General features: G+C 50.7%; 1 protein-coding gene across 1 annotated transcript in view; it reads right to left on the reverse strand.

Moving 5' to 3' along the window:
• Positions 1-2,482, reverse strand: part of TBC1D14 (TBC1 domain family member 14) — a 90,564-nt gene extending 88,082 nt beyond the window's left edge. Inside the window, exon 1 of the mRNA XM_079717139.1 lies at positions 1,746-2,482. Within this exon, the coding sequence (XP_079573265.1) occupies positions 1,746-2,467 (722 nt within the window). The 5' untranslated portion in view covers positions 2,468-2,482. The remainder of the gene's footprint in view (positions 1-1,745) is intronic.
• Positions 2,483-11,441: the final 8,959 nt, after the last annotated feature.

Genomic DNA, 11,441 nt, shown 5'->3' on the forward strand with positions numbered 1-11,441 from the left:
ACGCTACTTTAGAGATGAGAAAGTTCAGAGAGGTGAAGTAACTTGTTCAAGGTCACACAGCTAGAATGTGGATGCAGATCTGCTGAATTCCAAAGCTAAGCTCTTTCCTCTATGCTGTTTCCCAGCCACCCCCATTTTCGAGCAAGGTTTCCCAAATTTGCCAAGAACCTCAGATGATTCTAAAAACCTGTCTCCAAAGCCCCTTCCCTGAGATTCTGATCCTGGAGTTCTGGGATGAAGCCTGAAGAGCCGTATTTAACAGGCACCCAGACGGTATTCATCAACAGGCAAAGTTGAAGACACTGATCTGAGCAAAGGGAACAGTTCAGCCACACAGATCTGATCTGCAGCAGCACTGTTTTAGGGCTATGGCCTCAGTGAGGATCGTGGGTCTCCCGCATGGTTCTTGGGTTCCTCCCACTGAAGGCAACCGTGGAGTCACTGAGTTCTGTGGCCAGGAATTCTCCTAGGAGTAGCACAATACCTGTTTGTGGGTGCATCAGAGAGAAGAGGTGCCCCATAAAGCCACAGCCCCCATTGAAGAGCTTCTCACTCAGGACTGGTCTCAGCTCATCCAAGACGACCCCACCGTCAGACGATGACTGAGCCGAGGCAGCTGTAAGTGGACATGCACGCCCACAGCCACAGAAGCCCCGGCTGATTCAAGCCAGCACGTCCACCACCTCGAAGGGACACCCGTACTGCCAAGTGTCCAACACAGGCTCCGCTACAGGCACAGACAGGGGCAGCCAAGTGGACCAGGGAGGCATTCCTACCTGCCAGGCCCTGGGCCCAGGCCCTCCAGAGAGCTGCTGGGGAGCAGACGGCCCTTCTGCACACAGTCTCCAGGGCCCTCGGCCCTTCCCTGCGGCACTCCACAGTTTGGGAGTTCACGTTTGCCTATGTGACTGACTGATAGGTCCACTTCCACCACCCCCAGCCTGCAAGCCCACCCAAGGTCAGTGCCGAATTACTCCTATGTTGCCTGTCAAAGGCAGAGCCCAGGACGCAAACACAAAACACTTGCTGAACGGAAACACGAGGGCACAAAAAAGAGGCTGTAGGAAGGGCTGCACAGGGCTTAAGGTGAAACACAGGGACGCCAGCATCCCGGTTCGGTGCCTGGGGACAGGGCACCACAGGGAGTGGGGTGGATGGCCTGGTCCTAACACAGGTGGGAACGTGTGTGGCTGCAGTGCAGTGACAGCACACATCTCAGCAGCAGGCCCAGGGCCAGAACACGAACAAAAGAGCACAGCCAGGCATGAGCACAGGGCACGCATCCAGGGGCACCCAGAAACACCAGCCCTGGGTTGTGCCAGCAGAGGCTGGAGTTACTAAGTCCGATATCACCCTCGCCAGCACCCTCCACTTGGCCCAAGAAACTCAAGTTATCAGCATAAAGGGCCCTTTGGAGGGTAAAGCTGACAAAGGCTGCTGATCTGGTAACAGTGGCCACTCACAGGTCAGCCTCAGCCACAGCAGGTCAGAGGCCAGGAAGTGACAAGAGACTGTGCGAGTGACAGGGACACAGGAGTGACAGCCAGCAGTGAGGAATCAAACAGCAGAATCACCAGTCCTGTGCACAAGTCCACAGGACTCTGTGCTACTGGAAACGGCATAATTATCTGTACGACAGCGTCTGCTCTGTGGGCAGGAAACACAGGACACACTGCAGACAAGAACAACGCAACTGGTCTGAACTGAATAACCTGGCTCTTCTAGAGAGATAAAGACGGCATTACCTTGTAAAGAAGTTACTAAATGGTCCCAATATTTTCAATTTCCTCCCCTCCTCAGTTTCATCAACACAGTCGTGCTGGCGTAGGTCATGGGTTTCCTTGATGGAGCTCAAGGTGACATCAGTAAACTGTGGGTCATCGTCATTCTCCAGGGTCACGATGGCACTGGAGCTGCTCGTGACCACGAGGTCCAAGATGTCCTCATTGCTGATGGACAGCGTGGTTGACAGCTCTGTGCCGAGACTGGACACGCTGCAGACCGAGACATTGTCGCTGCGGTTCAGGGTTTTGGAGGTGGGGCTGTAGAGCTTCACCGAGTCATAGCCTGTCCTGGGAAACGTGGAGGACTTCCGCACACTCCGTTCCCACTCGGCACTGCTGGGAGCTGGCGGCGCGCAGGAAGGCAGGGGGCAGGCGCTCTGGCAGGCTCGCTCAGGGATGATCTCCGACTCGGACTGCTTCCTCTTCACATGGACCACGCTGCAGGGGACAGGCTCCGGGTTGCCGATCTCTAGGGTAGGGATGCCTGAGTCCACCGATTTAAGGCTGTGCCGATCTTCTAAAGCACCAAGTTTCAGCTGGGGCCCATACTCAGGCAACGAGAGGGATCTGGGTGCCTTGAGATTCAAGTGTTGCAGGTTCTGAACGTGGTTTCCTGGTCGACCGTCCAGAATGCCCATCAAGGCTACGCCATTTGTAGTGGTGGAAAGGTTTCCATCAGTCATCTTGGTCCAAGGAAAAACTAGAAAAAACACCAAAATGGAAATTAGGACAGTGAATATAAAAACCAAAGATGCAATTCCTCTGACGCATGTTCAAATGTCCTGACACCCCTTTTAAAAGAGGAATCCTTGAAACAAGTCCTACATACACAAGTTTTAATTCAGGGCCAGAAGCTAGAGTTTTAACATATATTATCATGATATAAAACAACAAGAAGATAATTCAAACAAAGGATACATCTAGGGTAAAAATATATAAAATAACCATCTTTATCATCACCATCACTGCCCCCAGTCACATCTGTGATCCTCAAGACAGCACTGGGAGTGTGAGGGCTGTGCCGGGCAGAGAGAAGGGGTTTTGCTTTCCATGTTTTTTAAAATGATAAACAGGATACCTCTGTCAAAAGTATGTGAATTCATAACCCATACATAAGTCAAGGTTCAACTTGTTCTGAGACAGCACAAAAATCAAGATGCCTTCATCATGACAGAAAAGAAGATGAACTGTGTATGCCACGTGCAGTGAGATTACCCCAAACACATTCAAGTTAGCCATAGGTCCCCACAATGTTTTAGTCACCTTACTCAGGTCTACAAGGCGGGGCATATCATCCCCTTTACCATGGAAGAAACTGAGGCTCAGGTCAAGAAATGGGTCCATGGGACTTCCCTGGTGGTGCACTGGTTAAGAATCCGCCTGCCAATGCAAGGGACACGGGTTCGAGCCCTGGTCCGGGAAGATCCCACGTGCCGCAGAGCAAATAAGCCCGTGCGCCACAGCTACTGAGCCTGCGCTCTAGAGCCCGCGAGCCACAACTACTGAGCCTGCGCCCTAGAGCCCGTGCTCCGCAACGAGAGAAGCTACTGCAATGAGAAGCCCGCATACCACAACAAGAGTAGCCCCCGCTCGCCGCAACTAGAGAAAGCCCGCGCGCAGCAACAAAGACCCAATGCAACCAAAAAAAAAAAAGAAAGAAAGAAATGGGTCCAGGATCATATTGCTATTTAGCAGCAGAGCTGGGACCTACAGGACTGACCCCAAAATAAGTCATAGTAGTGGATGAATGGCATAGTTTGGGGTTATAAAAACCCAGGTCAGAAGGCTGGCTCAGTGAAGACGGATGATCAATAAAGGAAAAAATAAAGGCCATGAACTTGCAGTAAACACCTGAGCAAGGAGAGTCAGAGCTGCCGGTGACACACAGGCCCTGTCTATGGTTCTCTGGCCTAAGACTGGGGTATGAGGCGCATCAGCCTAGACAGCACAGTCCCCTGTGGACTGAGAACCCTGGGGTTTGTTACATTACCTTCTCCTGTTCTTTTAAAACATCAAAAACTAAAGAAACCTGGTGGTGCATTTAAATTTGATCCATGGAATAGAAACCACATAAAGAAGGGAACTCTGGGCTCAGTCCTTCCTGGGTTCTAATCCCAACTCCACTAGATTGCCTTGGGAGAATTAAATAAAGTGCCATGAGAAAGGCATTCAGCAGGCGCCCCCCACCGCAGGCACTGTTAGCAGCTGCTATCATAAAATAGCAAACAGTCGAAGGTCTGAAGCCTGGCAATAACACTGATAACCACTCCCTTTCGGGTGTTATTTTCGCTTTTGCAATGAGCTTCCCGCTCCCCTTCAGGAAGCCTGGCCTGCCTCTCACTGTCAACACGGGCAAAGGAAATTCATTAAAAGCAGAAAATGGGGGAGGGGTAATCTCCCTCCCTCCCAGACATTGAAGGAACCAGTCACACAGTGCAGCACTGGAGCAAAAACAGAAATAAGAAGGAATGAATTCAACTGCGGAATTCAGAAATAGACTGAACTATGTATAAAAACTTGCAATATGACCCAGTGAGTAAGGAAGGATTATTTAATCATGGTGTCGTACTAATTGGTTATCAATTTTTCTTGGAAGGTAGAACTACACCACAACAAAACTACAAGCAAAATTAGAGCTTAATACAAAAATGAGATTATAAAGGTACTGCACAAAATAAAGTGCTTCCCTAATCTACAGAGCAAAAACTCAGTTCATCCTCTGAAAGGATCTGGGCATCACCTCACCACATGGGAACCTGTCTTAACTGTTTTGCAGTTCACACTGCCCTGAATTTCCTGGGCTGCGGCCCCTACCCTGAGTCCCCAGCCAGGAGTTCCTCCCAGGCAAGGCCACAGCAAACTGTCTCTGGAACCCTGTGCTGGGAAAACTCCCGAACCAAACTATGCTGTGAAACAACAGGATTCACAACGGGAAGACACAGGAAGATAAATCTGTATACCAATTTGAAAGTTCTACTTTTTTTTTTTTAATTAAGAGGAAAATCCAGTAAGAAACATTTTTAGCACATAGCTAAGAGCTAATCTTTGGCAATGTCAAAGGTAATGAGAATTAGCCAAATACCATCAACACACCAACAGGTCAAACTGGCAAAAAGCCATGAACACAAGAGGAAAAACTCACAGAAAGCAGAGCTGAGACCCTCTGACAGCCCCAGCTGAAATTCTGGCCCTGCCACTTACTAGCTGGGGAGATACTCAACCTTTCTGAGCCTCAACTTCCCTCCTCCCCAGGAGTAAAAGGGGGCGATACCACATACCTCACAGGCTGGCTAAGGATAAATGAAATGAGGTTTGGTGAAGCACCGGCATACCTCTACCTGACACAGTAGGTGCCCAATAAATGTAAATTTCCTCCACTTCAGCCACATAAAGAGCTGAAGTACCTGAAAAAAAAAAACATGAATTTAAACTGAAATTTTGACACTAGAATAGGCAGCAACATGGAACAAGTGTGTGATGTGAACCCAAGGACCCCTTCTCTGAGTCGCCAAGATGGAAACACAGGGAAGAAAGAAACAAGGTCGGACAGAGTCCAAAGCCGCTTGGCGGTGGCCTCGTTCTCCGTATTCTCTCCTCTGCCTTGGGGCCACAGAGAGAAGCCCGAGGGCCTCTTCTAGGGAGAAGCTAAGGGACCTTTGGGGCCTCCAATGGTTCCAAGCCCAGCTTAAGTTCCTTAAACTTGAGGAACAGCCTCAGAGAACAGCCTTCGGAGAAATAAACCTAAAAGGGAGAAAGTACTTCCCCTTGCAACATACTCTAAGACCAAACTCGACAAGGGCCAAGGCCAACTGTCTTCAAGCCCTTTCACCTGGTGCTACCAGTGCCATAAAATCAGAAGCCACACTCCACAGCACCTGCCTTCCGACGGGGCCCTGCAGGGGGAGGCTGCACAAAGCGGGTGCTTCCAAGAGAGGCTGCAGGGTGGACTCTGGAAGCCAGCCAGGAGACCAGCTGCGGATGGCCTGCCTCCAAATCACACGTTTTCTAAACACAGAGTAAGCCTAAATTCCCCAAGCCGGCCCAGGGCCCTCTGGATTCGTCCCTGCCAGCCACACTAGCCTCATGCTGTCACCCTCATCTCTCTCAACAACCAGCTGTCCCGCGCCACTGCCACAGGTACTCTCCCCAGCTCTGCCATAAGCGCCCCTGGGGATCTGGGAGCGTGTGCCACAAGGAGACACAGCATGCTTCCAAGGCCGCTCCTCTGAGAAGCCTTCCTCAACTCCCCAAGGAAGCTGCAGGCCCTCCTTCCTCCTGAGCTCCTTGCGGCCACACCCCACCTACAGCAGTTTCCGTATCTCTCTCCCCTGGCTCCTAACTAAGCTTCAGGCGGGCACATGCTAACAGTTTCTGGATACCACTGCCTGGTCAAATGCCTAGCATGGTTAAGGATTAAAAAATCTATTTGCAGGACTCCCCTGGTGGTCCAGTGGTCAAGACTCCGCGCTTCCACTGCAGGGGGCATAAGTTCGATTCCTGGTGGGGGAACTAAGATCCCACATGCCGCGCAGTGCGGCCAAAAAAAAAAATTCTATTTGCTGAATTAATTATTACTAACAACTACATTCTAGTTGTGGGCAGGTTTCAGGGGCAATCCATCCAAGAAACATCTGTTGAGAGCTGGGTTGTGTTTCAAGAACAAGGTGAGCAGGGGAGCTCACAGAAGAGGAAGAAAATCCATCGCGCTCCCAGCCGTGCGTGCAGACAGCAGACCCAGCAAGTGAGCGGTGACCGCCCTGTGCGCCGTATCTGCTGCTAGACTAGACAGCGACGAACACTGTCAACACTTGATGGCTCAGGAAAGTAAAACGAAATTTCCCTCTGCAGTTGTTTCCCAAAGTCTCACACAACCCCCTGTGCAGTGGCCGCCACAGCATGCGACCTGGGCTCTCAGAGTCACCCAGGCACAGCCCGGCACCAGATCCAAGTCTGATAATGAGCAGCCATCACCGTCCGGAGGAGAGAAACACACAAGGCATAATGCACAGATAAGAGGAAGACCTTTTATTCCAGGCAACAAGGCCACCTGAATTTTATTTACCTGCCACAAAACTAGTTCTGCAGGAAGCAAAGAGGAAAAGTGCTCAAGAGACTCAAACAACCTTCACTCCCAGGGGCCCATCTTTAGTTTAGTACAAGTCAGAGAGTGGAGAGCAGCTCTGCCAGTGACTCTGAATAAGGCTTTGGAAAACAAGTCCATCTTGAAGCAACAATTTAATTTTCTCCTCCTTAAAAAGTAATGGGACTAAGTCTTGACCAAGCCTTCATAAATAAAAGAAACAGTTTATGAAACCAAAACTAAATGATTTAGTTAGGGTCCCAGGGGAAGAAAACTCCACTCACTGGTGGCTTCAGGGAGGAATAGCTCTGCCCATCCATGTAGACATCCTCTGCACTCCTCTCCTCTCCCGTGGCTCCTTCCTGCCCACGGGGCGCGTGCTATACACAGCCTCCCTCATCCCAGCTCCCCTCTGGACACTGCGGAAGAGAGCAGCCCCCTCGCACCCCCATCAGCACAAGGACAACACCACTCTCCCTGATCCTCCAAGGAGGGTGCGCTCATCTTCACTGCCAAGGCTCCTGTCAACCCAGGCCTCCTGTCAACCCAGGCCTGCCGCTGCTTGCTGTACCCTTCCGCTTAAGAGTCAGGCGCACACGGCCCCTTTCTATCAGCCATGGCCTGAGGGCACATCTGTCACAGATCCAAAGTTTCAAGACGGCAGGAACTAGGTCTGCAAGTCCTGACAACACCAGAGCACCACCATAGGGAGGGTGGGAGGGAGGGAGAAGCAAGAGGGAAGAGATATGGGGACATATGTATATGTATAACTGATTCACTTTGTTATAAAGCAGAAACTAACACACCATTGTAAAGCAATTATACTCCAATAAAGATGTAAAAAAAAAATTCCCAAATCAAAGAAAAAGAAAATAAAATTGCTAAAGGTAAAAAAAAAAAAAAAAAAACTACAATTTCATGAGTACCAGGCACTGTTCTAAGCTCTTAACATGCCACTCTGTTTCAGAGGCCTCAGCAGCCCTCTGAGCCAGGTATTATCCCCACTGCACAGAGGAGGAAACTGAAGCACACAGCTTGCCCAGGTCTCCACTTTCACGTGGCAGCAGCTGGGGCCTGAGCCCAAGTCTGTGACCCCAAAGCCCCTTGGTAAGCTTTGCTACTTACAGCCCTAATGCAAACATCAAGCACCTCCTCAAATCCTCATCCCTCCCGTGAAAGAAGAGGATTTCACAGATGGGAACAACGCTGGGCTAAGCCAGAGGCAGCAACCTGCCCAAGGTCTTGCAGGAAGGGTCCCACCTGAGTCTTCTCTCTCCAACACCTGCGTCACCCTCCAGAAGGCCTCTCAGGGGTCCTTCACGTTTCCTGGTGAGGATGCTGGTGGGACCGCCAGACTCGCCACAGGAGTGGCTCCCTCAGGCCTTCACCTCAAGCCTGGACCAAAAACCAAGGAGAACCCACTGACCTATGAGACATCTCCCATGAGAATCAGACATTTGTGTAGAGGGCTCACAAGCACCAACCACTGTGAGTCTCTTTCTCTTTTTTTTTTTTTTTTTTTTTTTTGCGTTACGCGGGCCTCTCACTGTTGTGGCCTCTCCCCTTGCGGAGCGCAGGCTCCGGACGCACAGGCTCAGCGGCCATGGCTCACGGGCCTAGCCGCTCCGCGGCATGTGGGATCCTCCCGCAACGGGGCACGAACCCGTGTCCCCTGCATCTGCAGGCGGACTCTCAACCACTGCGCCACCAGGGAAGCCCTCTTTCTCTTTTTAATTCAAGTCCTGGCTTAGGCAGAAAAGAGCCTGGAAAGAAAGGCATAGGACGTTCTGGATCTCAGGCGCCTCGGCATTAACAATTAACACAAGCAGCTGCCTCTGCTCACCGGTGCATGCTGCATGCTGGGACTATGTTCGGTGTCCACACCCACCATCTATGATCTATGTAACCTCCCCAGCAACCCCCAGAGCTGAGGACACCGTCATCACCATCTCACAGACAAGACCGAGGCGCAGATGGAACGCAGACTGAAGTGGTCCTGCTGGGGCTGACCTGGAGTCTACACTAAGGTGCTTACTCTTTCCACTGCTGCACAAGAGGCCTAAAATAATGGATTAATGTGCATTACATAGAAAGGGAAAGTCGGGACTTCCCTGGCGGTCCAGTGGTTAAGACTCCATGCTTCTACTGCGGGGGCGGGGGTGATCCCTGGTCAGGGAACTAAGACCCGGCACGCTAGGCGGCTCAGCCAAAAAAAAAAAAAAAAAAAAAAAAAACACAGAATAGGAAAGTCAACTAGAAAAGTAGTTTGTTTTTTTTTAAAAGAGTTATTCTTTAGGATAAAAACAATCCTAAAAAAAGAACTTCCTAGAAGCCCTCTGGAGGGTGCACGGCAACTTTGAGGCACCTGGAACTCAACACGATGTAGTTCAGTAAGTTTCCACCCATCAGCAAACCAGGCAGAAACTGGCGTTAAACTGCTGAGGGTCTCCAGGCTCCTTCCCAACCCTAAGGAAGAGATATTTAACTTACACCGCCCAAAGGTGGTGATGTTTAAAAGGCATAGGTGGGACATTTTAAATTAAGGACTTTCAGTGCACAGGGGAGGTTTCCCCTCTACCCCAAAATGTTTCAGCTTCATAATAGTGATTTACCAAAACTAATCATCGTAAGTACCTGTAAAGTGACCGGGAGGCAACTCACAGGTTAGAAAGATAGTCCACTTAACAAAGCCAACACAATTTATAATCTTAATTATTAATAAGACAAATAATTTACTGAATATTTACCAAACACCAAACATATTAGGAGCTATCACATGCTCTAATCATCACAAGCCTGCCAAGTACACCCAAGAAACTATGAGATTCAGAGAGGCTGAGCGACACACCCAAGGTCACACAGCAAGAGAAACAGGATTCAAACCGGGTCTGACATCAAAGGCCAAACATGGCTTGCTGGAGTGCTTAAAAGTACAGACCCTAAACTTTGTGATCATCGATAAGTTAAATACAACAATATTTAGACTTCTCTGTATGTATGTTAGACTTCAATAGAAAAGTTTTACAACTAAAATACACAAGGGGAAAAAATAATGCAGGTTCTGGAGGCAGACCGCGTAGGTTCAAATCCTGGCTCCTCCGCCTAGCAGTTGTGTGACCTTGGACTAGTTTAACTTCTCTGTGCCTCAATTTCCACGTAGTAAGAGGGGGACAATAATAGACCCTATTTCATTAGGCAGTTGACAAGGTGGGGGGAAGAAATCCACATAAAGCCTTTAGAATCGTGCCTTGGAAGATGCTGGCTGGCATCACTCTTCCCCGGGCACCCCACACGGCCAGCCAGCTCAGGCCCCCTATTTTAGCAACTCATTTGCATAAGCAAGCCCAGACACAGCCAGTCTGCACAGCCTCACTGTACGGCTTCGCCCTGTCACCAGCATCTCTCCTTGCACCTCCGCTGCAGCACTGACCGAGCGCTGGGCCTCAGCTTCCCCATCTGTCAAATGAGGTGATTAGCCCAGCCAAGCTACCCGAGGTCCTTCCAACTTGACAGTCTAGAATTCTAAACCCAGACCCCAGAAACTTTATACCCTCCCTACAGCAAACATTAACAGACAACACGTACCCATTTTCCTAAAATCCTCTTTTACATATTAGGTATAAATGTCTGGTGTGATGACAAATCTTCTCCAAGGTCTCAAAGCTCCGTGAGCACCCACGCCATGCTGGGCAGGCATCCTCTGTGCTGAGGGTGAGGATGTGACCGTCAGAAGCTCTGACCAACAGGGAAGACAGATTCTTAAACACGTTGCTCTGATAAGCTGTGTCCTCTCTGTTGAGAGGTCTTCAGCAGAGCACAAGCAAGGGGAAGTGGAGGTATGACAGGCAGGAATTCACCCGCTGGACACAGGGGAGTAGGGCAGTGGGAGGGAGAGATGGAGAAGTGGAAGGGTGGAGGGGTGGAGAAGTAGAGAGAGGGTGCCTGAGGGGAACTGCAGGGACCCACGGAGGGCAGGTGAGGCAGCCCTGATGCGGAGCACGAGAGGGTGGGCTGGGGGCAGCCTATAAACACTCAGTCTCGCGAGCTCGGCGACACGCAAAGTGCTGAGCAGGGACCTGCCAGGACCTGCTGGGGCCGTGAAGGACACCGAGATGAGGGAGCCTGGCCCCGTGACCTGCCTCAGAGTGAATGTCATCCCTGCCTCTCTCCAGCTGGGTGACCCTGAACCGGTTACCTGACCGCCCTCGATGTGTCCCAAAGGGTGCATTCACTCAATAACCCTGAGCCCCAAGAACATGCCAGGTTCTCACGAGGGCTGGAAATCAGGTGGAGCCCACAGTCTCAAGGGGTCAAACATACCACCACCAAGACAGTAGTGAGACAGCCTTGGTTGTGGGGTGGGAGGGCGGAGCAACCCAGGTGGGACAGGGGCTAAGCAGTTGGGAAGAAGCCCTATCCAAACCTGAGACACGGGTTGGTACTGGCCAGATAAACCGGGCCAGAGGAAGGGACTGCTGTAAGGTCTGGCCTGGTCCATGCACAGCCCCTAACAGTGCCCAGCAGCCACCCATCCTCCACAAAGGCGGCCAAGACAACGGCGAGGTGCCAACAGCCTG

Source organism: Hyperoodon ampullatus (assembly GCF_949752795.1).
Source record: "Hyperoodon ampullatus genome assembly, chromosome: 1".
NCBI lineage: Eukaryota > Metazoa > Chordata > Mammalia > Artiodactyla > Ziphiidae > Hyperoodon > Hyperoodon ampullatus.